This window comes from Chrysochloris asiatica, unplaced genomic scaffold (genome assembly GCF_000296735.1).
Source record: "Chrysochloris asiatica unplaced genomic scaffold, ChrAsi1.0 scaffold00109, whole genome shotgun sequence".
Classification (NCBI taxonomy): Eukaryota; Metazoa; Chordata; class Mammalia; order Afrosoricida; family Chrysochloridae; genus Chrysochloris; species Chrysochloris asiatica.
The window spans coordinates 9,033,147-9,055,999 of NW_006408627.1; the positions used below are offsets into that span (position 1 = coordinate 9,033,147).

The 22,853-nt window shown below is 37.8% G+C and overlaps 1 protein-coding gene across 1 annotated transcript in view; it reads left to right on the plus strand.

Moving 5' to 3' along the window:
- Positions 1 to 22,853, plus strand: part of HERC5 (HECT and RLD domain containing E3 ubiquitin protein ligase 5) — a 113,295-nt gene that overhangs the window by 41,803 nt on the left and 48,639 nt on the right. The window contains exons 11-15 of the mRNA XM_006867775.1: positions 1,156 to 1,249; positions 3,237 to 3,426; positions 5,520 to 5,674; positions 15,804 to 15,917; positions 17,372 to 17,480. Of these exons, the coding sequence (XP_006867837.1) occupies positions 1,156 to 1,249; positions 3,237 to 3,426; positions 5,520 to 5,674; positions 15,804 to 15,917; positions 17,372 to 17,480 (662 nt within the window). The remainder of the gene's footprint in view (positions 1 to 1,155; positions 1,250 to 3,236; positions 3,427 to 5,519; positions 5,675 to 15,803; positions 15,918 to 17,371; positions 17,481 to 22,853) is intronic.

The following is a 22,853-nucleotide window of genomic DNA, read 5'->3' on the forward strand; positions in this document are numbered from 1 at the left end:
AAACTGCCAACCTTTCAGTTGGCAGCCAAGCACTTATTGCTATACCACCAGGGCTCCTGTAGATCAATTGATGCCTGTGGTAATACAAAAACAGCTACAAGCATATATTGACAGAGAACTTCCAGAGGTTCAAGCTGGATTCAGAAGAGGATGTGGAATGAGGGATATCACTGTTGATGTCTGATGGATCTTGGCTGAAAGCAGAAAATATCAGAAAGATGTTTACCTATGCTTTATTGACTATGCAAAGGATTTTGATTGTGTGGATCATGACAAGCTATGGACAACATTGTGAAGTATGAATATTCCAGAACACTTCATTGTACTCATGAAGAATCTGTACCTGGACCAAGAAGCAGTTGTTCGAACAGAACATGGGAACACTGAATGTTTTAAAATTAAGAAAGGTGTGCGACAAGATTGTATTCTTTCTCCATACTTATTCAACCTGTATACTGAGCAAATAATTTGAGAACCTGGGTTCTATGAAGAAAAACATGTCAGTTTGAGGACTAAGGTGTGCCTGACCCAAGTCACAGTATTTTCAAAATCTCATATGCATCTGACAGTAATAAGGAAGACTGTAGAATTGATGCATTTGAATTATGGTGTTGGAGAAGAATTTTAAAATCACCATGGACTGCCATAAAAACAAACAAATCTGTGTTGGAAGAAAATGCTCTTTAGAAGTGAGGATGGTGAGACTTTGTCCCTCATACTTCAGACATGTTATCAGGAGGGACCAGTTCCTAGAGAAGGAAATCATGTTTGGGAAAGTGGAGGGTCAGTGAAAAAGAGGAAGACCCCCAACCTGATAAGACTGAACATAGTAACAGTCACAATGGGCTCAAACGTAACAACAATTGTAAGGATGGCTCAGGATCAGGCAATATTTCGTTCTGCTGTACATACAATTGCTGTGAGTAGGAACTGACTCAACAGCACCTAACACCAATATTGTATTTTTAGCTGTATTTTGCCAAATTATTACTATTTTAGAAAATTTGAAATAATAATTAAATGAAATGAAGCAAGATTTAGAAGAAAGTTTTTGATTAGATACTAACATGATGTAATAAAATAATGTACTTAATTAAAAAGTGTCCATTTTCATTCATTGATCTATCCACTTATGCCTTTATTCTGTTTCCACAGAATAACTGCAGAAAGCATGTCTATTCATTTAGACTTAAATAAAGCAAGATACATCTTTAAGGAGTTAATGCAGAAGGACCAGATTGCTAACATGGTAGTATTCCTCATATTGTTATTTGGGGAAGAAAATACGTAAGAACATTTCAGATGAAATATTTTGTGTTGAGAGATTCTTTGACCATGTAGCATACACATTAAGTGAAGTTCAGCTTTCAGGAGTTTGCCAACAAGGCAAAAGAATTGGTGGTTTAGTCCTATTGGTTACAAATAGTCTCAATAATTCATTAGTATACACACACTTTACTAGAGGGAATCGTAACAGCTCAGGGCTGTAGGAGATTGATTGGTGGTCCTGGTGTGGCCTTGTAAGATAAGCACTGGACCACAATGTCGGTTTGAACCACAAGTTTTGGTTCAAATTCACCACCTGCTCCTTGGAAACCTATATAATATGGCTATGAGTTGGAGCCAACTCAACGGAACTTAACAACAACAGTGTGTGCCACTGAGTCGGCTCCGACTCAGCATGATCCTGTGTAGGATTTCTGAGGCTGTAAATCTCTACGGGAGCAGAAAGTCTCATCTTTCTCCCATGGAGCAGCTGGTAGATTCGAACTACTGACCTTGAGGTTAGCATCAAGACCGACATTTGGTGTGCAGCTATTTGAAGCATGAGTATAGATTTGAACATACTTTTTCTGATGTAAACATCCCCCTTACCAAGGTACTATCTGGATTTTTGAATTGCATTTCTCTCTGTAGGTTCCAGATTGTTATTATTCTTTGTGGCACTATTGCTTCTTTATTTCAGTACCAATAGTACTGTTTGTCGGTTTTATATCTGCAACTGTTCTAAACATGCTACTTTATTCATTTAGCCTATCTTACTACATCCCTCGGAAACCCTGTACAGGGTCGCTATGGGTCGGAACTGACTCGATGGCACTTAACAACAACAACAACAACAACTACATCCCTTACTGATTTCTTTCTCTATTCTATTGTGCTGCTTATTCTAATGTGAATACTTTCCAGGTTCTTACAATGTTTCTTTCTGGTTCTCACTTGGTACCTTCTGTTTTTCTCCCTCTCACCCTCTACTTCCCTCCTCATGACCTTACCGCCATCATTCTATGTCACACCCTTCCTTTTTATAGCTCTCATTCTCTTTCTTTCTCTGTCTTGTTGTAATCTCTCTTCCCCTCTTCTGAGTCTCCTTCCCTTCAGCTTCTTTACCTGCTCTTCGGCTTGGTCTGCTGAAGTCAGAGCTGCAAGTTGTATCTGAGCTGCAAGTTCTGTCTCTCACACACTACTTTCCCTCAAAGAGAGACTGAAAGTTCCATTTTGACAACTAGTCAAAACTGCCATTCGATAAGGACCTGAAAAGCAAAGATGTCAGTTTGAGGACTAAGGTGCGCATGGCACTAGACATATTTTCAATAACTTTATATGGATGTGAAAGTTGGACAGTGAATAAGGAAGGTTATAAAAGAAATGAGCATTTGAGTTGTGTATTTTAGGAAAATATGAAAAATATCATGTACTGCCAAAAGGACAAACAAATCTGTGTTCGATGAAGTACAGCCAGAATGCTCTTTGGAAGCTAGTATGGCCAGACTTCATCTCTCATACTTTGGGCATATTATATGGAGGGACCAATCCTTGGAGAAGGGTGTCATGTTTGGTAAAGTGTAAGGTTGGAGGAAAAGAGGAACAACCCCAAGAGATGGATTGGCTCAGTGGCAGCATCAGTGGGCATAAGCGTAGCAATAATTCTGAGGTTGGCGCAGGACAGGGCAGTAATTAGTTCTGTTGTCCGTAAAGTTGCTATGAGTCAGTTCTGACTCAATGGTACCTAACAACAACAACACCAGGGTGGCTCAGATACTATCTCAGGCATTTGGGAGGCTAGTTGAGATGGAATATAAACATGGGTTTCATAAAAACTAAATGATTATTCCAGTCTTGTGGTGGAATGAAACTCCAGATTGTACACCTTGTTTTTAGCACAGTAAACTCACCCAATAAACACCTGCTGTGTTGCTTTGAGTGCTTTTTCCCCAAATTCTTTTTGACTACAGATAACCACAAATCTCAGTGATAATCTGCTCAGAAATCTTCCATTGCATTCTCCACACCAAGAAGCTTTGGACATTTTTTGCCTTCTTCCAGAATATCTTGTGATGCAGGATTCTAACAACTGGGCAAGCCTGGTGGTTCTGTTTGCTGAAGCTGTTTGTTCTATCAGTGATCAGTCTTCAAGAGTTCTGGGTAAGATTGGCTATTTACATTTGAAAGTATTTTGAAAAGACAAATACTTTGCCTTAGAATAAAACTTACACAGCAAAATTTAGTTAATTTACTGTAAATACATTCATATTTTTATTTCACATCCTTAGCGTAAAGATGATACAATAATTACAATGATCATCCTAAATAGATTGTTTCAGTAACTTCTTAGAGTTCTTGAAATGTCACATCCATGGGTTGGCCATAAGGTCTTTTGTCTTTATATCTTCAAATTTCAAACACTTGAGAGAAGAGTCTAGTCTATACATGATGTTGTTATATGTGCTTTATCTCTCTTTATATAGAGACTACGTTTTATTCTTACTGAACTATTTGAGAGTTGGTTGGTTAGTTTGTTGGCTGTGTACCACTCAGAGCAATACTGTATAGGGTTTCCAAGGCTGTTCATCTTTACCAGAGCAGAAAGCCTCATCTTTCTCCTGCCAAGCAACTGGTAGATTCAAACTGCTGACCTTTCAGTTAGCAGCGTAACTCACTAGGCTATCAGGGCTCCTTTGCAGGAGCAGAAATATTTAACCCTTCATACTTCATCATACATCACATCTCCCAAGGATATGCAACCCTCTATTACCATGATGTCATTACCACACCTATAAAAATAATCAATATCTTCTTAATGTTATCTAATACCCAGGTCATACTCAGATTTCTCCATTTGTGCTGAAAAGTATCTTGTCGTTTTTTATTTGTTTATTTTCTATCTCAAAGAGACTAGAGCACTTGCCTTGTAGTATGCTCTAGATTTGTTTGTTTCTTGCATTCACTGCATTTGTAGAACACTGGAAGTAAGTCTCAGAGGCTTATTTAGAGCATGAGTTTTGTTTGTTTGGCTGTTTTTACATATGTAGTGTATCTAACTCAAGGAAGCCCGTTCTCAAGTTTTGTTAATTCTAGAAAATTTTGTAAGTGATGAAAATCTGTTTTATTGTGTGTGGGGTTTTTCTTTTTTTGGCAGTTCTGAAAGACTTTTTAAAAAACTAAACACTCAAGCTGGGAGCAAATGCAAAAAAGTTGTACAAACATGAACAATTCTTAATCTGGTTTCGAATACCAGATTAAGAATTGTATGTTATTCCATCTTGATAAAGAATATGGTTAATTTTCTCAGTGTGTTTTCTTCACTAACTAATTAAATCAAATTTGTAGGTCTATAAATGATTAAGGATCATTTTCCAGGACACGACATAGTATGACACTTGTATTTGTTCACTGAACTATTTATTTAAAATGTGGTTTTGCAATTGTCATGTACCAAGGTAAGTTACCACCTCACATCTGTCATTTTGTTATACTGTAGTGGCATGCATGTTGCTGTGATTTTGGAAGCTCTGCCATGGGTATTTTAAATACTAGCAGGGTCTCACGAATGGTGAACAGGTTTCAACTGAGCTTCCGGACTAAGACAGATGAGGAAGAAGAGACAGACTACTTCTGAATTTTTAGTCACTGCAAACCTTAATGAAGAGCAATGGAACTCTGTCAGCATCAGAATATTGAATATTGAAACATGATGAAGAGTATCAGAATATTGCCAGATATAGTGCTGGAAAATGAGCCCCAACTTATTCTTTGAGGGTATCAGGGGTTGTCCTATGTGAATTTCACTAGGAGACCTTACCCCATACACTCTACAGCCTGATATTGCCACTATAGTCTTGTTTTAGTTCTCCAAACTCAAAGAACATTCCAAAGGAACATGATTTGAGTACCTCAAGGATGCTAAAACTGTCATTTGGACGTGGTATACATTGAAAAGCACGGAATTCTTCAGAGAAGGATTAGAGAGATGGAAACACCATATTCAGAAGAGTATGGACCTAGATGGAGGCCATATGTCAAGAAACAGTAGCTTTTCATTTTGATATTTTGTTTAATAAAGTTGTCTATGATTTTGTAATAATACTTTTTTAAAATTTACTCTCATATATGCTAAATATCTTATCAGTGTTGGAAGATACTTATACTTTTTTTATTCTGAGGAATTTAAGAGAGACTACATTCTGTTAATACATGTACTCTCTCACAATTGTATTCATCTTTTTTGTATCCCTCAGAGAAGAATTGGGCATCTTTGCCAGAATCCACTTTTGTCAAACTGATCCATGTGCTTAAAAGAGCCATCCTCTCGCAACAGCATTATTGGACTAAAAGTGATAACAGTTATGTTCATATTCAAGCTCTCCTAGAAACAATGGAAAAACTGCACAGGGTAAGTGTTCATTTAGACATTTATATATCTTCGTTTGGCAATAAAAACATTCTAACTGGCCTAAGTCTTAAGCAGACTCATATGAACTATTTCTATTTTATATGGCAGTTAAAAAAATTTAAATATTATATCATGCAAACAAAGAAGTGTATATAAAATCTGTGCAGTTTGGACAAAAGTGATAAATATCTGTGTTGTTGTCAAGTGCTGCTGAGTCGATTCCAACCCATAGCGACCCTGGGAGCAGCTGGTGAGCTTGAACCACTGACCTTGCAGTTCAAACAGCTTTGCAGTCTGGCACATTAACCCACAGCGCCACACCAGGACTCCTGGTACAATATCTGTGTACTTGATGTTAAAAAACAACAACAACAAATATTTCTTGTACTTTAGAAACATCTGTTCATTCCTCACAGATTGTACCTGCTCAACTTCTACCATTATCATGGATTTGGGGATAACCATTCTCTTGCTCCTCTTTGTTGTTTTAAGACTATGTACAGGTGTCATTAGATAACACGTTGTGTGATTTTCTGCTTTTGAACTTGATATTAATGGAACACCTGCATCTTATACTCAAATTTGGCTTATCAGTTCATCTATATTAATGCTTGCAGCTGTTTTTCGTTAGTTTACATTCTTGTATGGTAGTCCATAGTGAATATATCAGAATGTTCTTATCCTGTCTTCTGTTGATATATGATGATAATTTAAAAAGTATTACTATAAAACCACAGAATCCTGTATTAAACAAAAATATTGAAATGTAAATCTATCTTTTCCCAGCATGTCCTCCATCTAGGTCTATACATTTCTGAAGGCAGTGTTTCCATCTCTGATGTGGTGATGTAGGGTAGTTTTGACATTCTTCAGGTCCTCAAATCATGTTGCTTTTAAATGTTTAAGTTCAAGATCAGGGCTATAGGATGGATGGGGTAAGGTTTCCCAATGAAATTCTTGTTGGGCAATCTTTGCTACCTTAAAAGAATGAGCAGGTGCCTGATTGGCATAGGAAGAATTCCCTGGCACAACATTCCTGGCCTTTTTCTCAACAATGCAGTTTTCAGTTTTCTTAAAACATCTTCCCATTAAGTCCTTGTACCAGTCCTGTAGCCATCAATAAAATACATCAAGATTGCTAACCTTTGGAATGCCAAATCTCAGTTGCCATAACCTTTTGTGTTGCTTTCTCTGCCTAGAATTTAGTTAACTTCACAGATCCTCAGAAGTCACTGTTCTGATTGGCCATTTTTTTGAAGGCACCCTAACAAAACTAAGGAGTCCTGGTATGGCACTGTGGGCTAGTATGCCAGACCGCAGAGCTGTTTGAACTGCAAGGTTGGTGGTTCAAGCTCATCAGCTGCTCCTCAGAAACCCTATACAGGGTCACTATGGGTCAGAACTGACTCAACAGCACTTAACAACAAGACTAAGATATGTTTTGCAACATTTGGTTTGGAATAAACCCATGCATGTGAACTGGAACTGTACTTGTTGTTTTCTTCATATATACGTGTGGTTTGACGTTCTTGGTTTTGTTTTACCTTTTCCCCCTCTCCTAATAAATATAGAGGGGGAGGAAGAAAAACAAGAATGTCAAACAACACAAGAAAATATGGAGTCCTCATGTGGCACTATAGGATCAGCACTGGACTGTGAACCACAAGGTCAGCAGTTCAAACCCACCAGTTGCTCCTCGAAAACCCTATGTAGAGTCAGTATGAGTCGAAACCACCTCAATTGGGACTTAGCAACAAACACTAGTAACCATGCTGTTGTAAACATTTGTGCACATATTTCTTGGTGTTCATGTATCAAGAGTTGATTTATAGTTTTCATACCTAATGGTAATAGGTTGTAGAATGTGTATAGCAAAGATACCACATTGAAGACTAGTATGGACTTGACTCAAGGTATGCTATTTTCACTCTCTCTCTCTCTCTCTCTCTCTCTCTCTATATATATATATACTTTGTTGTTAAGTGATGTTGAGTCAGTTTCGACCCATAGCAACCCTGTATAGGGTTTCTACGGAGTGGTTGGTGAGCTTGCACCACTGACCTGCAGTTCCAACCAACCTTGAAGTCCAGTACATTAACCCATAGCGCCACACAGGGACTCCTATTATGTATATAAAAACTGGAAAATGAGGAAGGCAGACAAGAGAATTGATGGATTTGAATTATGGTGTTTGCAAAGAATGCTGAATATACTATGGACTGCCAGAAGAACAAACAAATCCGTCTTGGAAGAAGTACACCTAGAATGCTCCTTGGAAGCAGGAATGGTGAGACTTCATCTTTCATGCTAAAAACATATTATGGGGAGGAACCATTCCCTGGAAAAGGACTTCGTGCTTGGTAGAGTAGAAGGCCAGTGAAAAAGAGGAAGACCCTCAACAAGTTGGATTGACACAATGGCTGCCACAATGGTCTTAAACATAACAATTGTGAAGACGGTGCAGGGTCATATGTTTCATTCTGTTGTATGTATTGAAATTGACTTGATAGCACTTAACAGCAACAACAGGATTTGCATATGTTCTTCTTTAATGGAAATGACAAACTTTCCTAAAATTGTCAAACCAATTTAAATCTCCTCCTGGAGTCCTGGTGTGGCGCTGTGGGTTAATGCACCAGACTGCAAAGCCATTTGAACTGCAAGATCGGTGGTTCAAGCTCACCAGCCACTCCTTGGAAACCCTATACAGGGTCGGAATTGACTTGACAGCACTTAACAACAACAAGAGGTGGTAAGAGCTCTCATTGTTCCATATCTGTTTTTAAATTTTGGAAAATATTTTAAAAATAAGTAGTACAAAATTATGATTTTAATTCTATTTCCTGTGTCCTAATGCATTCAGCCATCTTTTCATATTTTTAATTGCAGTACTTGGTTCCTTTTCCATAAAATGTCTGTTCTTGATTTTGTTGTTGTTGTTAGGTGCCATCGAGTCGGTAACAATCCATAGTGACCTTATGCACAGCAGAACGAAATAACTGCCTGATCCTGGGCCAACCTCACTACTGGTGCCACGCTTGAGTCCATCGATGCTGCCACTTGGAAAATCCATCTCGTTGAGGGTCTTCCTCTTTTTCTCTGACCCTTCACCTTAACAAACATGATCTCCTTCTCCAGCGACTGTTCTCTCCGGACAATGTGTCGAGGCTTGAATTTTTCTTCAGTTCTCCCAGCTTAAGAAATTCTGAGTGTGTTCTTCCTTTTTAGTTTTCTGATTCCAGATCTTTGCACATTTTGTTGTAAATTTTGGTTTTATCTTCTCGAGCTGATCTTTGAAATTTTCTGTTTAGCTCTGGGACCTCCTCATTTCTTTCATTTGCTTTAGCATCTCTATGCTGGAGAGCAAGTTTCAGTGTCTCTTCTGACATCCATTTTGACCTTTTCCTTCTTTCTTGTCTTCTCAATGATTTTTTGCTTTCTTCATGTATGATGTTCTTTATGTTATCCCACAACTCTTCTGGTCTTTGGTATTTAGTGTTTAACGTATCAAATCTGTTCTTCACATGATCTCTAAATTCAGGTGGGATATATTCAAGGTCATATTTTGGCTCTCTTGGACTTGTTTTCATTTTCTTCACTTCTTGTTTTTACTCATTTTTCAATTGGCTGTTTGAATGATTCTTATTGGCTATAGTTCCTTTTATTTTGGACTAGCTCTTTATCAGTTAAGTGTTACAAATATTGTGTGTAATTTACCTTTTCACTTGATGGTTTTGATGAACTCATGTACTTAATTTTAATGTAGATAAATTTGTCAACCCGTTCCTTCATAATTTTTACTCTTAGTACCTTGTTTTAAACTTTATTTCTGTTCCAAGTTTAAATTGTTACCTTTGATTAGAGGTTGGCAGCTTTTTTTATTGTGAAAGACCATATGAATAAAGATTGTAGGCTTTATGAATCATATAATTTTTGTTCAACTCTGCTGTTGTAGGTGAAAGTTGGTCATAGGTAAAATGTAAATTAATGGTCCAATAAAACCTTATTTGCAATGCTAAGAAAAGAACTGGATTTGGCCTTGGGCTGTAGTATGTCCTAGATAGTATTATGAGAAGACAATAGCCAGGCCCCAAAGTAAGCATATAAATGGAGAACCAAATACTATAGGAGGGGGATTCTACATGGAAAAATTCCATTTTTCCATGAACCTTTTGAAGTCCTCTCATTGTTTATTATTTAAAAGTTTAAAAATACCTAAAAAGTGCAGTTAAATAAAGTGAGATATACGCTATCCAACTTTCTTGACCAATAAGCATTCATAATGACAGGGAACGACCAGAAATTCAAGCCAGATCCAGAAGAAGACGTGGAACTAGGGATATCATTGCTGATGTCAGATGGATATTGGCTTAAAGCAGAGAATACCAGAAAGATGTCTACTTGTGCTTTATTAACTATGCAAAGGCTTTTGACTATGTGGATCATGACAAGGTATGGACAACATTGCAATGAATGGGTATCCCAGAACACTTAATTGTGCTTATGAGAAACCTGTATGTAGACCAAGAGATAGTTGTTCAAATAGATGAAGGGGGTACTGAATGGTTTAAAATCAAGAAAGATTGTATGCCAAGGTTGTATCCTCTTACCATTCTTAATTCAATCTGTGTGCTGAGCAAATAACCCAAGAAATTGGATTATATGAAGAAGAAAGTGACATCAGGATTGGAGGAAGACTCATTATTAGTAGCCTGCGATATGCAAATGATACAACCTTGCTTGATGGATGTGAAGAGAACTTAAAATATTTACTGATGAAGATCAAAGTCCACAGCCTTCAGTATGGATTGCACTTCAATGTAAAGACAACAAATATTATCACAACTAGACCAATAAATAACATGATAAATGGAGAAAAGATTTAAGTTGTCAAACACTTCATTTTGCTTGGATGCACAATCAACACTCATGAAAGCAGTAGTCAAGAAATTAAACAACGTATTGTATTAGGAAAAGCTGCTGCACAAGACCTCTTTAAAGTATTTAAGAGCAGAGATACCAGTTTGACGATGACGATGTACCTGATCCAAAGTATTTTCAAATCATCTCATATTCATGTAAAACTTGAACAAAGAATTAGGAAGACTGTAGAATAATCAATGCATTTGAACTATGGTGTTAGAGAAGAATATTTAAAGCACCATAGACTGTCAGAAGAACAAACAAACATGTTGGAAGAAGTAGAGCCAGAAAGCTGCTTAGGAGCCAGGATGGCCAGACTTCATCTCTCATACTTCAGACATATTATCAGGAGGGATCAGTTCCCGGAGAAGGACATCATGCTTGGTAAAGTGGAAGGTCAGCGAATAAGAGGAAGACTCCCAATAAGATGGATTGGCACAGTGGCAGCAGCAATAGGCTCAAGTGTAGCAATGATTGTGAGATTGGTGCAGGACTGGTCAGTCTTTTGTTTTGTTGTGCATAGGGTAGCTAGAGTTGATACCAGCTCGACGGCATCTAATATGTATCCACTTGACTGGGCCATTTTTCACAGAAGTCTGGCAGTTATGTGATTATTCCCCATGATGTGATCTGATGTGATAAGCCAGTAAGAGGATTAAAGGTGTGCTGAATATCTTTAGTCCCATTTTAACTATGACTGGATGTCAGGGAGTTTCCCAGGGGTGTTGTCTGCAACAGCTTTTATCTTGCAAGAGAAACGAAGAGAGAGGTGAGTACAGAAAGGGGTTCCTACCACCACTAAGAAAGAAGAGCCAAAGTGGAGTGCATCATTTGGACCTGGAGTCCCTCACTGTGAAGCTATTAGGTGCAAAGGAAGATTCACGTTACCTTTAATCCTCTTACTGATTTATCAGGATGGACTGACCCTTAATAATATTGACTGATGACTGCGTATCTTTGAATGTTATTTTTTTTTATTGTATAGATATGATGTATCACATTAATTGGTTTTCTTCTGTTGAACCAACCTTACATCCCTTTGATAAATATCACTTGGTCATGATGTATAATTCTTTTTATATTTTTCTGGTTTAGCTTGCTAGTGTTTTGTTGAGGATTTTCTTGTCCATTCTCAAAAGAGGTATTGGCCTATGATTTCCTTTTCTACGGTCTGGTTTCAATATGAGGGTAATACTAGCCTTTTAGAATGCTTAGAAAATATTCCCTCCTCTTCTGTTTTTGGGAAGAATTTGTGAAAAACTGGTATTAATTCTATGTTAAGTGTTTTGTAGAATTCCACTGTTAAGCTATCTTGGCTGGCTTTTTCCTTATGGACATTACTTTTTTTATTACTACTTTAATTCTTTCACTTGTAATAGTTTTATTCAGATTGTTTACTTCTTCTCGAGTCTGTTTCAGTAGTTTATGCCTTCCTATGAGTTTTTGTTGTTAACCGCTACATTTGATTGTCAACTGCTCCCTCCCCTCAGGAAATATATTTGTAAACATTCCTATGCCAGTAAGTTTTTACATGGGAAAAACCCCAAACATTAGCACAGCATTTTTACAAAAATGCTTCCCAAAGGGAGGGAATGATTGACAAATAAACACAGAAGGGGAGTTTATTATTTGAATAAAAATATGGTATTCCATTAAAATACTTTTTATTTCTGCAGGTTCAATAGTAACACCCCCACTGTCACTAATTACTCAGTAATTTGAGTTGTCTCTTTGTCATTTAGCTAAAGGTATGTCAGTTTTGTTGATCAGATAATCAGTATTTGGTTTCATTGATTTTTTTCTCTCTTTTGTTTTTCTCTTTCCTATTTCATTAATCTCTACTCTGATCTTTATTATTTTCCTACTTCTTGCTTTAGGATCAGTTTGCTCTTCTTTTTCCAATGTCTCAGGTGGAAGATAAGTTACTGACTTGAGATCTTTCTTCTTTCTTAATGAAGGTAAATTGCATGGCATCCATTTGGACAGTGTCCTACCGTATATATGTGTGTGGTCCCATGGTTCTATAAGATTTTGTTTGGTTTTCAAAGGAAAATAAAAGTATTTCCCCTACTGATTTTAAAGACCCCAAACCTAGATTTATGCAGCACTGGTTCACAGGTAGTTTACAGGCAGACGAAACAGAGGATATGTCTCTGGGAGCAGACGGACTCTTCAGCTTTGTCTGAAAGGCAGGCAGGTAGTAGGGGCTGTGGGATCCAGGCGGTTCCTACTGCTGATAAAAGCAGAAGAGCAGGTAGGGATGGATGTGTTCCACTTCCTCCTCACTCACTTCCTCTGACTGCTCCCTCCACCACCCTCCACTGCAGTGGCAGTTGGGTGATGAGGATAACCAGAAGAGAGTTTCCATACAGATTTAACACAGTTTTAATATGGTGTTACACAACATCACAGAATGTCCTATTTTTCATAGAATGTAAACAGAAAGGAAGAATTAGTAGTTGGAAAATATGACCTTGGTGATAGAAATGATGCTGGAGATTGCATGATAGAATTTTGCAATGCTTTACTTATTGCAAATAATTTTCTACAGCAACATAAAAGGAGACTATACACATCAACACCATCAGATGGAATACACAAATCAGATTGATTATACCTCTGGCAAGAGACAATGGAAAAACTAAAGATAATTTTAAAATAGCTGCAGTAGTACATTGCCAGGGAGCTGCCAGAGGATCAGGCCGGGGATTCAGATGGGGACATGGAATGAGGGATATTATTGCTGACGTAGTAAAATGGGTCTTGGCTGAAATCAGAGAATACCAGAAAGATTTTCACCTGTGCTTTAATGAGTACACAAAGGTTTTTAATTATGTGGCTCAAAGAAGCTATGCACAACATTGAGGAGAATGAGTTGTCCGAAAGACTTAATTGTGCTCATGGGAAACCTGTAAATAGACCAAGAGACAATCATTCAAATACAACAACGGGATGCTGGAAAGTTTAAAAATCAGGAAAGTTGTGTGTCAGAGCTGTGTTCTTTCACCACACGTTTTCAATCTGTAAAATGAGCAAATAATCCGAGAAGCTGGATTATATGAAGAACACGGCATCAGGATTGAAGGAAGACTCATTAACAACATCCAATATGTAGATGATACAACTTTGCTTGATGAAAGTGAAGAGGATTTAAAATACTTATTGATGAAGATTAAGGACTACAACCTTCGTTGTGGGTTGAAGCTCAATGTAAATAAAATAAAAATCCTCACCAATGGACCAATAAATAACATCATGATATATGTAGAAGAGATTGAAGTTGTCAAAGACTTCATTTTTGGGGGATGCACAATCACATCTCATGGAAGCAGCAGTGGAGAAATCAAAAGACATTGCATTAGGCAAATCTTCATGAATCCTCTTTAAAGTGTTCAAGAGCAAAAATGTCAGTTTAACGACCAGGGTTATAGTCTAGTAACCCAAGCCATAGTCTATTCAATAGTCTCATATGCATGTGGAAATTGGACAATGAGTAAGGAAGACAGTAGAAGAATTGATGCATTTGAGTTATGGTGTTAGAGAAGAATATTAAAAGTACCCTGGCCTGCCAAAAAACAAATAAGTATGTATTGGAGGAAAGATAGCCAGAACGCTCTTTAGATGCTAGGTTAGGGAACGTTCATCTCAGACATGCTATCACTTGGGACCAGTCCCTGGAGAGGGACATCATGCTTGGTAAAGTGGAGGGTCAACGAAACAGAGGAAGGTCTCTAGCGAGGTGGTCTGGCACAATGGTAGCAGCAATGAGCTCAAGCATAAGAAGTGTGAGGATGGTGCAGGACCAGGCGGTGCTATGTTCTGTTGTGCATAGGCTCGTATGAGGAGGAACTGACTTGACAGCACATAATAACAGCATGGATATTAGGAAGTGAGGTAATACTGCAGGATAAGCACTGGACTTCAAACCATAGGGTTGGCCATTCAAGTCCAGCAGACGCTACACAGGAGAAAACTGGGGCTTTCTGCTCCTGCAAAGATTTATATTTTCAGAAACCCTATGTTGTTGTTTGTTGTTAACATGCCATCAAGTTGGTTCTAACCCATAGCGACCAGGTATAGAGTTTCCGAGGAGCAGCTGGTGAGCTTGAACCACCGACCTTGCAGTTCAAGCAACTCTGTAGTCCATGGTGCCACGCCAGACTCCTCGGAAACCCTATACAAGGTCATTTATGAGTCTGAACTGACTGGACAGCACTTAACAACCGCATCATGGATGTTAAACAACACACAACTGTATATGCATTCACAATGATACACATAGTGTATATGCATTCACAATGATACACATAGTGTATATGCATTCACAATGGTACATTTCCCTCTAAACACTGCTTTAGTTGTGTCACATAAGGTTTTAGTATATTGTGTTTTCACTTTCATTCAATTCAAAATGTTTTCTGATTTCCATTTTAATTTCTTCTCTCACCCATTGGTTATTTAGGAAAATGTTGTTTAAATTCCACATATTTGTGGCATGTTGGTGGTGGTTGTGTGCCACCGAGTCAGTCCCGACTCATAGTGAACTTTATAGCATTTCTGAAGTTGTATATCTTTATGGGAGCAGTAAGCCTCTTCTTTCTCCTTCAGAGCAAATGGTAAAATTCAATGTACTGACCTAGCAGTTAGCAGCCCGGCTCATAACACGCTACCCTACCAGAGCTCCTTTATTTGTGTGAATTTCCCCCATGGTTTGGTAGGGAAGTATTCCACCTAAGCCTTGGCAGAAGGAACATCTTTAAATGGCATGTTGTTAAGTTTTGGTGCGGTGCTGTGGGTTAATGTGCTGCACTGCAAAGTCGCTTTGAACCACAAGGTCAGCAATTCAAGCTCACCAGGTGCTCCTCGTAAACCCCATACAGGGTCATTATGGATCAAAATTGACTCCACAGCACTTAACCATAACAACAACAGCCAGAGTATTTTGGATTCACGTTGTACTGTTTCTATTCTTTGGACTTAAAATAAAGTTCCCTAAAACTTTTCTGTTAATTAAAAAAAAAAGTATTGTAAAATCCTAGATATTCTTTAGGTTCACAAAAATTAGAGGCGTAGTCAATTTAAGAATTGGACAGAACTTTATTCTGGCCATTAAAAGGAATGTTCAATTTACTATGAATCTCATTAATCCATTAAGCAAAATTGTCTTTAAATATAAAACTTTCTCACAGGTCTTATTTCATTTCAGGTAAACCAGACCAAACATAAACTGCCTGAAAATAATTTCCACATAGATGAACTCTCACATTTGCTCAATTTTCATGAGGCAGCATATAGAAGATCCTGTTGGAGTATGAACTGGGTAATTATTGCATATTTATTACCTGACTAGTTAATATGGGTATTTCTCGATACATCAGTTTCTGAGAAGCCTGTTACTCTGCAAAATTGTACAATAAAAATACCAGGGTTTATGAAAAATGATTATGGCAAATGATGTTGTTGTTGTTAAGTACTGTAGAGTCGGTTCCAACTCATAATGACCCTGCACAGGGTTTCCAAGGCTGCAAATCTTTATGGGAGCACAAAACCTCACCTTTCTCCTGTGGAACAGCTGGTAGTTTCCAACTGCCAAACTTGAGGTTAGCAGCCCAATTCGTAACCACTGTGCTACCAGAGCTCCTTATGGCAAATGATAGACACCCTCAAAACCTATGTAATTTCATAGCCAGAGTACTAGCAGAATGGACAATTGACTAGGGAGATACCTTGAGTCAATGGTGCAAGAGCTCGTGGACATGTGAGAATATGAAAAATACACAAAAGTCAAAGTAAATGGATGAAAATAATCCACACTTTAATTAGAAAAGGATTGATAATACCGAGATGCCAGAGATGGAAACAGAGCTCTGAGCTCAGGGTACTGCTGTTAATGTGAGCACAGAGGTAATGTAGCTCTAGCTTCAGGAGGCAAAAGCTGGCAATAGAGAAATGCAGCTTTGAGAATGGTGCTCTGGGTGTGGTCACTCCTTTTCACTTTATTAAAATGCTGCTAAAGACTCCTACTGCCAGTGTAACAGCTAACCTTTTCTATGAAGGTTATAATATTATTTCTAGTCCTGGAGTGGCACTGCAGGATAATGCTCTGGAAAGTCAGTTTGAACCACAAGGTCGGCATTTCAAATCCACCAGTCGCTCTTTGGAAACCCTATATAAATAAGGTCGCTATGGGTCAGAACCAACTCCATAGCACTTAACAACAACAACAACAAAAACTCCATAGCACTTATCCAGCAAAAATCATATAGTACCTAAATAGCTTTCGGCATGACACCACTCCCTTATACCAAACACATCTAAGCTCATTCACATTGTAGGAACAGAGATTGCAGCAGATGAGACTCTTGGGGAAAATGTTCAAAGTTTGTAATTAATTGCTAAATTGGCCATTGAATATATTAGGCTTGCAAACCTTTTATTGATAACTATGAAACACATAGACCCCCAACGAGATGGATTGGCCAATTGGTAGCATCGATGGACTCAAGCGTGGCAACAGTAGTGAGGTTGCCCCAGAATCGGGCAGTGTTTCGTTCTGCTGTGCATTAGATCACTATGAGTCGGTACCAACTCGATGACACCTAACAACAACAACAACAACAACAACAACAACAAGTACTATTGACTACCAATTTGGATTTCTGTGGCTAGAGGTACTAAGACCTTAAACCATCAGGAATTGAAGGCTATGGGATAAAATGTATAAGATTTATTTGTCCTTTAATTAATCAAAATAATTGTCCTTTCCATTTTTAGGAATTTCCAGAAGACACTTCATGTTATGTCACATTCAGCCACTTTCCATTTGTCTTTAATATTCTGTCAAAAACTAAACTATTAAATGCTGACTCAGAGTTAAAAAGATGTCAGGTATGTATGCCTGTTTATTTTTGTCTTAACATAATTAATATGATAAATATCTTATCATTGATGTGCTATTGTGGGTATAAGAGAGCTAGTTGAGGGTATTGCTACTAGGGTTCTAGTTCATACAAGCATGAGTTTATGCCAAGCAAACAGTGTATAAGCATGCTTCTGTGATCACTGGATAATTGTAGTTCTCTCAGTAATACATTTGTCTTAGTTTCATTAGGGTCTCTTAAAAAAATGGTCCAGTTACAACAGTTACTTCCAAGGTGATCTGCTGGGCCAGTTAAATGCAAGGCAGAGAGGTCAACTCAGAAGGTCATGCTAACTTTTACTGACCTTCCAAAGATTTTCTCTAAAGACAGAGGATAATCACAGTGAATTATTATGATGAAGTGCTAAGAAACGTTAGAACTGCATTGGTGAGGAAAAGGCTAGGAAAGTTACACCAAGGTTTTTTGTTTCTATCATGAGAATGTACCTGCTCATTCTTAGAGGGTAGTAAGGGCTGTCCTATACGAATCTCATTGGAAAACCTTAACCCATCTACCCTACAGCTTTGATTTTGCCCCTTTAGACTTCTTTTTGTTCCCCAAACTTAAATAACATTTAAAAGGAGCATAGTCTGAGTTCCTCAATGATGCCAAAACTGCTGTTTTGACATGGTCAACCAAAGAACATAGAATTCTTCTGGGCAAGGTTAGAGAGATGGAAACACTGCTTTCAAAAGTGTGCAGACAAAATGGAGAAGACAAAGTGAAGAAGCGATAGCTTCACATTTAGTTATTTCTAGTTTAATATCAACTTGTCTGTCAGTTTGTTGTACTGTGATAGTTTGCTAGTTACTGTGATGCTGGAAGCTATGCCACCAGTATTTTAAATACTACCAGGGTCACTCATGGCAGACAGGTTTCAGCAGAGCTTCCGGGTCACCCATGGTAGGCAGGTTTCAAGGGAGCTTCCATGCTAAAACAAACTAGGAAGGAAAGACAGACTACTTTTGAGTGTTTCTAGTTGTTGTTGTAAAGTGTCTTTGAGTCAGTTCCGACCCATAGCGACCCTCTATAGAGTTTCCAAAGAGCAGCTGGTGAGCTTGAACTATCAATCTTGCAGTTCAAACGGCTTTGCAGTCTGACGCATTAACCGACAGCGCCATACCAGGACTCCAAGTGTTTAGTCACTGAAAACCTTATAAATAGCAGCTGAACAATGTCAGATATAGTGCTGGAAAATGAAAACATTATGAATAACACCAGAATATTGTCAGATATAGTGCTGGAAGATGAGCCCCTTAGGTTGGAAGGCACTCAAAATACGACTAGGGACAGTATCAGCTTTACATCTGGAGGGACTGGAGACTGAGGTCAGCCATGTGAGTGTTCAGCCATTTCTATGTGAATGAGTTCCAACCAAAACTCTGGATGTCAAAGAATTTACTGCCACTCTAAGAGCAAAGGCAGCGAGAACGAGTGTACCCCGTACAGATCTGCACAAAGACAGTAGTGGGGACCAAAACCTGGTACCATCTCCTGGTTCTTCCTCCAGGGAAAATTAAAAAAAAAAAAAAAACAACTAGCAAGTGCTTGAGTGATAAACACCTGGACTCACACTTTAAGTTCATTCGCTTGATAATTGCTTCATTCCTGGAAATTATGCTGGCAATTCCTGATTAAGGGGAGGAAAGTTCTAAGAGAAGAAAAGAAAGAACAAAATACTAAAGATTGCTTAAGAGAACTAGGGGAGACTTTCCGAAGTACACACCCCCAGGGATGGTCCTTCATTGCACGCAAGGTATTGTGACACACAGAAGGATCGTCATTCTTCTGCACTGTGCAGAGGAAGGATTTATCGCTGGTGCAGGTGGAGACAGACAAAAAACAAACAAACAAAAAATGGTTCCAGGATTCTCTTCCAAAATGGATCTTGTCAGTCCTGAGCTGGCTCTCACTCAGAGATACAAATAAACAGACTTCAGGGTAGGGGGAATAAAGTAAGGCCTGGGGCTGATCACATTGGCACAGTGAGAACATAAGGGAATATCTCAGTAGACTTGGAAGGCAAGAGTCCATTGCTATTGTTTGGTGCTGTTGAATTGGTTCTGACTCATAGTGACCCTGCATAGGGTTTCCAAGGAGAGGCTGGTGAGTTTGAACTGCTGATCTTGTGGTTCAAACTGACCTTGTGGTCCAGAGTTTTATCCCCCAACATCACACCAGGACTCCTGGCACATCCTTTAGGTGATGCTGAAGAATCACTCATATGTTCCTGTGATGTTTCTTTTTGTGTTTTCTCTGGGTTTCCCAGCTTTATATATATTTTTTCCTGGGTTTTTATGAAATTTGACTTTGGTTTTTAGTCTTGAATTTTAGCTCTGTTTATGTCTTATGGGAAAACTTTCTCCCCATGCCTCACCTGATAAGAGACAGCAACTGCTGCCATACAACCAAGCTATATTTGCACCCTGTAAAACCCCTCATCAATTCAAGTAAAGAGAAGTCCAAGAAAATTATGGAAACATTAACACTATGAAGAAGTTGATGAGAAAAAGCACCAAACAACATGAACTTAGCACAGGAAAGCAACCAGAACAAAGAAACCAGCAGCAGCACAAAAACAAACAGCATAATGACAGCAATTAATCCATACCTATCAATAATTACATTGAATGTCAATAGATTAAATGCACCAATCAGGATACATACAGTAGCAGAATGGGTAAGAAAATAAGATCCTTCAATATGCTATCTTCAAGAGACACACCTAACACACAAAGAGGAAATTGGATTAAAAATTAAAAGATGGGAAAAAAATATACCAAATTAATAGTAATCAAAATGACCAAGAGTAGCAACATTAATCTCTGATAAAAAATAAACTTTAAGGCAAAACCAGCATAAGAGACAAAGACATTATCTCATGGTTAAAGGGTCAGTTGAACAAGAAGACGTAATCATAATGTCAATGCTCCCAATGAAAGATACCCAGAACACCAAGAACACATAAAGTAAACCCTATTGGTATTGAAGAAAGAAGTAGACAGATCTACAGTAATAGTGGGAGTTTTTTTTTTTTTTTTAAAGCTTTTATTGTGAATTGAGTGAAAGTTTACAGGACAGATTATCAATTTTACATTCAACATATCAATACTTTGTTTCATTACAATGGTTACAATCCCCTCCAAGTATCACCAGTTAATAGTATTTCTCTCTATTCACTTTAGCTCTTTTTTTTATAAACACTCAGGCATATCTAATAATTTATACTACCAAAAGACACATTCTGCAAGTCTGCCTCCTAGCCGACAGCTCTCAGTCTCTCTCTTTCCATGAATCTAGAGTCCTCAGCCGCTCCCTCTCTCCACGTCCCCATCGATTTTAATACACCACTTTAGAAAAAGGACAGAACAACCGGAAAAAACTCAACAAAGACACAGAACTAAACAATACAATCAACCAAATTGACCTCCTAGATTGGTACAGAGCAGTCAACCCAACAACAACACAATACATATTCTTTTCCAATGTACATGGAACATTCTCCAGAACAGACTGTGTGTTAGGCCACAAAGCAAGTCTCAATAAAATTAAAATAATCAAAATAATACAAAGCATCTTTTCAGACCATAATGCCAAAACTAGAAATGAATAATAAGAAGAACAAGTAAATAGAGTCAAATACATGAAAGCAGAATAACACTCTGCTTTAAAGCTACGGCGTAGCAGAACAAATAAAACATGAAATTTAAAAATTCCTAGAAACAAATGAGAATGAAAATACTACATACCAAAACCTTTGAGATGCAGGAAAAGCAGTGCTAAGAGGACAATTTATCGCAATAAATGTACACATCCAAAAAGAAGAAATAACCCCAAATAACACATTAACACAAGATCTCCAACAATTAGAAAAAGACCAGCAAAGTAAAACTACATCCACTAGAAGAAAAGAAATAATGACTGCAGAAATAATGAGATAGAAAACAGAAAAAACTACAGAAAGTATCAACAGGACAAGAAGTTTGTTCTTCAAAAGGATTAATAAAATTGACAAACCATTGGCAAACCTAACAAAACAAAAGAGGGAGAAAGCACAAATAGCACACATAGAAACCACATGTGTGATGTCACAACAGAACCAATGGGGATTGGGAGGAAGGATAATAACAGAATACCATGAAGAGCTATACTCCAACAAATTCGAAAATATAGAGGAAATGGATGGATACATTTCCAGAAAAACATGACCTACTTAAACTTACACAGAGTGAAGTAGAAAAAGTTCAGGCCCAGATGGCCTTACTAGTGAATTTTACCAAACATTCAGAGAAGAGCTAACACCAATTATACTCAAACTATTCCAGAATATAGAAAAGAATGGGAAACATCCTAAAACGAAGCAAGCATAATCCTCATACCAAAACGAGGGTATGATCAATATCCCTCATGAACATGGATGCAAAAATTCTCAACAAAATCCTAGCCAATAGAATTCGGTAACATATCAGAAAAATAATATGTGATGACCAAGAGGGATTCATACCAGGATGCAATAATGATTCAATATTAGAAAAACAATTAATGTAATTCACCACATAATTTTTAAAAAGGGCAAAACTGCATGATAATATCAATGCAGAAAAGGCACTTAACAAAATTTAACAAAATCCAGCATCCAGGACTGGGCAGTGCTTCATTCTGTTGTGCAGTATCAGTTTTGGAAGATGCCTGGAAGGAAAAAGGAAAGAATGAAATAGAAGAAATTATTCAGCGAACTGAAAATGTTGTCCTAGATGCAAATTGCAGCAGAGATGTAAAACAGATGCTTTTGAAGCTTGTAGAATTCCGGTTGAATAATTGGGGTAGAGTCCATGCAACCTCTACATACAGAGAAGCAACACCTGAAAATGATCCCAACTGTTTTATGAATGAACCAACATTTTATATCACTGATGGTGTTCATTTCACTGCAGTTGATCCAGATTACCAGGAGAATATCAAGAGCTACTTGAAAGAAAAGACTTTTTTCCAGATTATGAAGAAAATGGAACAGATTTATCAGGGGCTGGTAATCCATACTTGGATGATATTGATGATGAGATGGACCCAGAAATAGAAGAAGCTTATGAGAAGTTTTGTTTAGAATCAGAGCATAAGCGGAAACAGTAAAGTTTAAGTTGCAGCACATCAGTTTTATAAAGCATTTTAGGTTTGGTGATCCTAGCAGAACACAGGAAAGCAAGAAAATGTGTCACACTTATACCAAATTAAGGATATTGAGTTATGTTACTAATGTATACAGCTTTAATTTTCTTTAACACTATCTGCCAAAATAAACTTTATTCCCTGTAACTTAAAATGTGTATATATATATA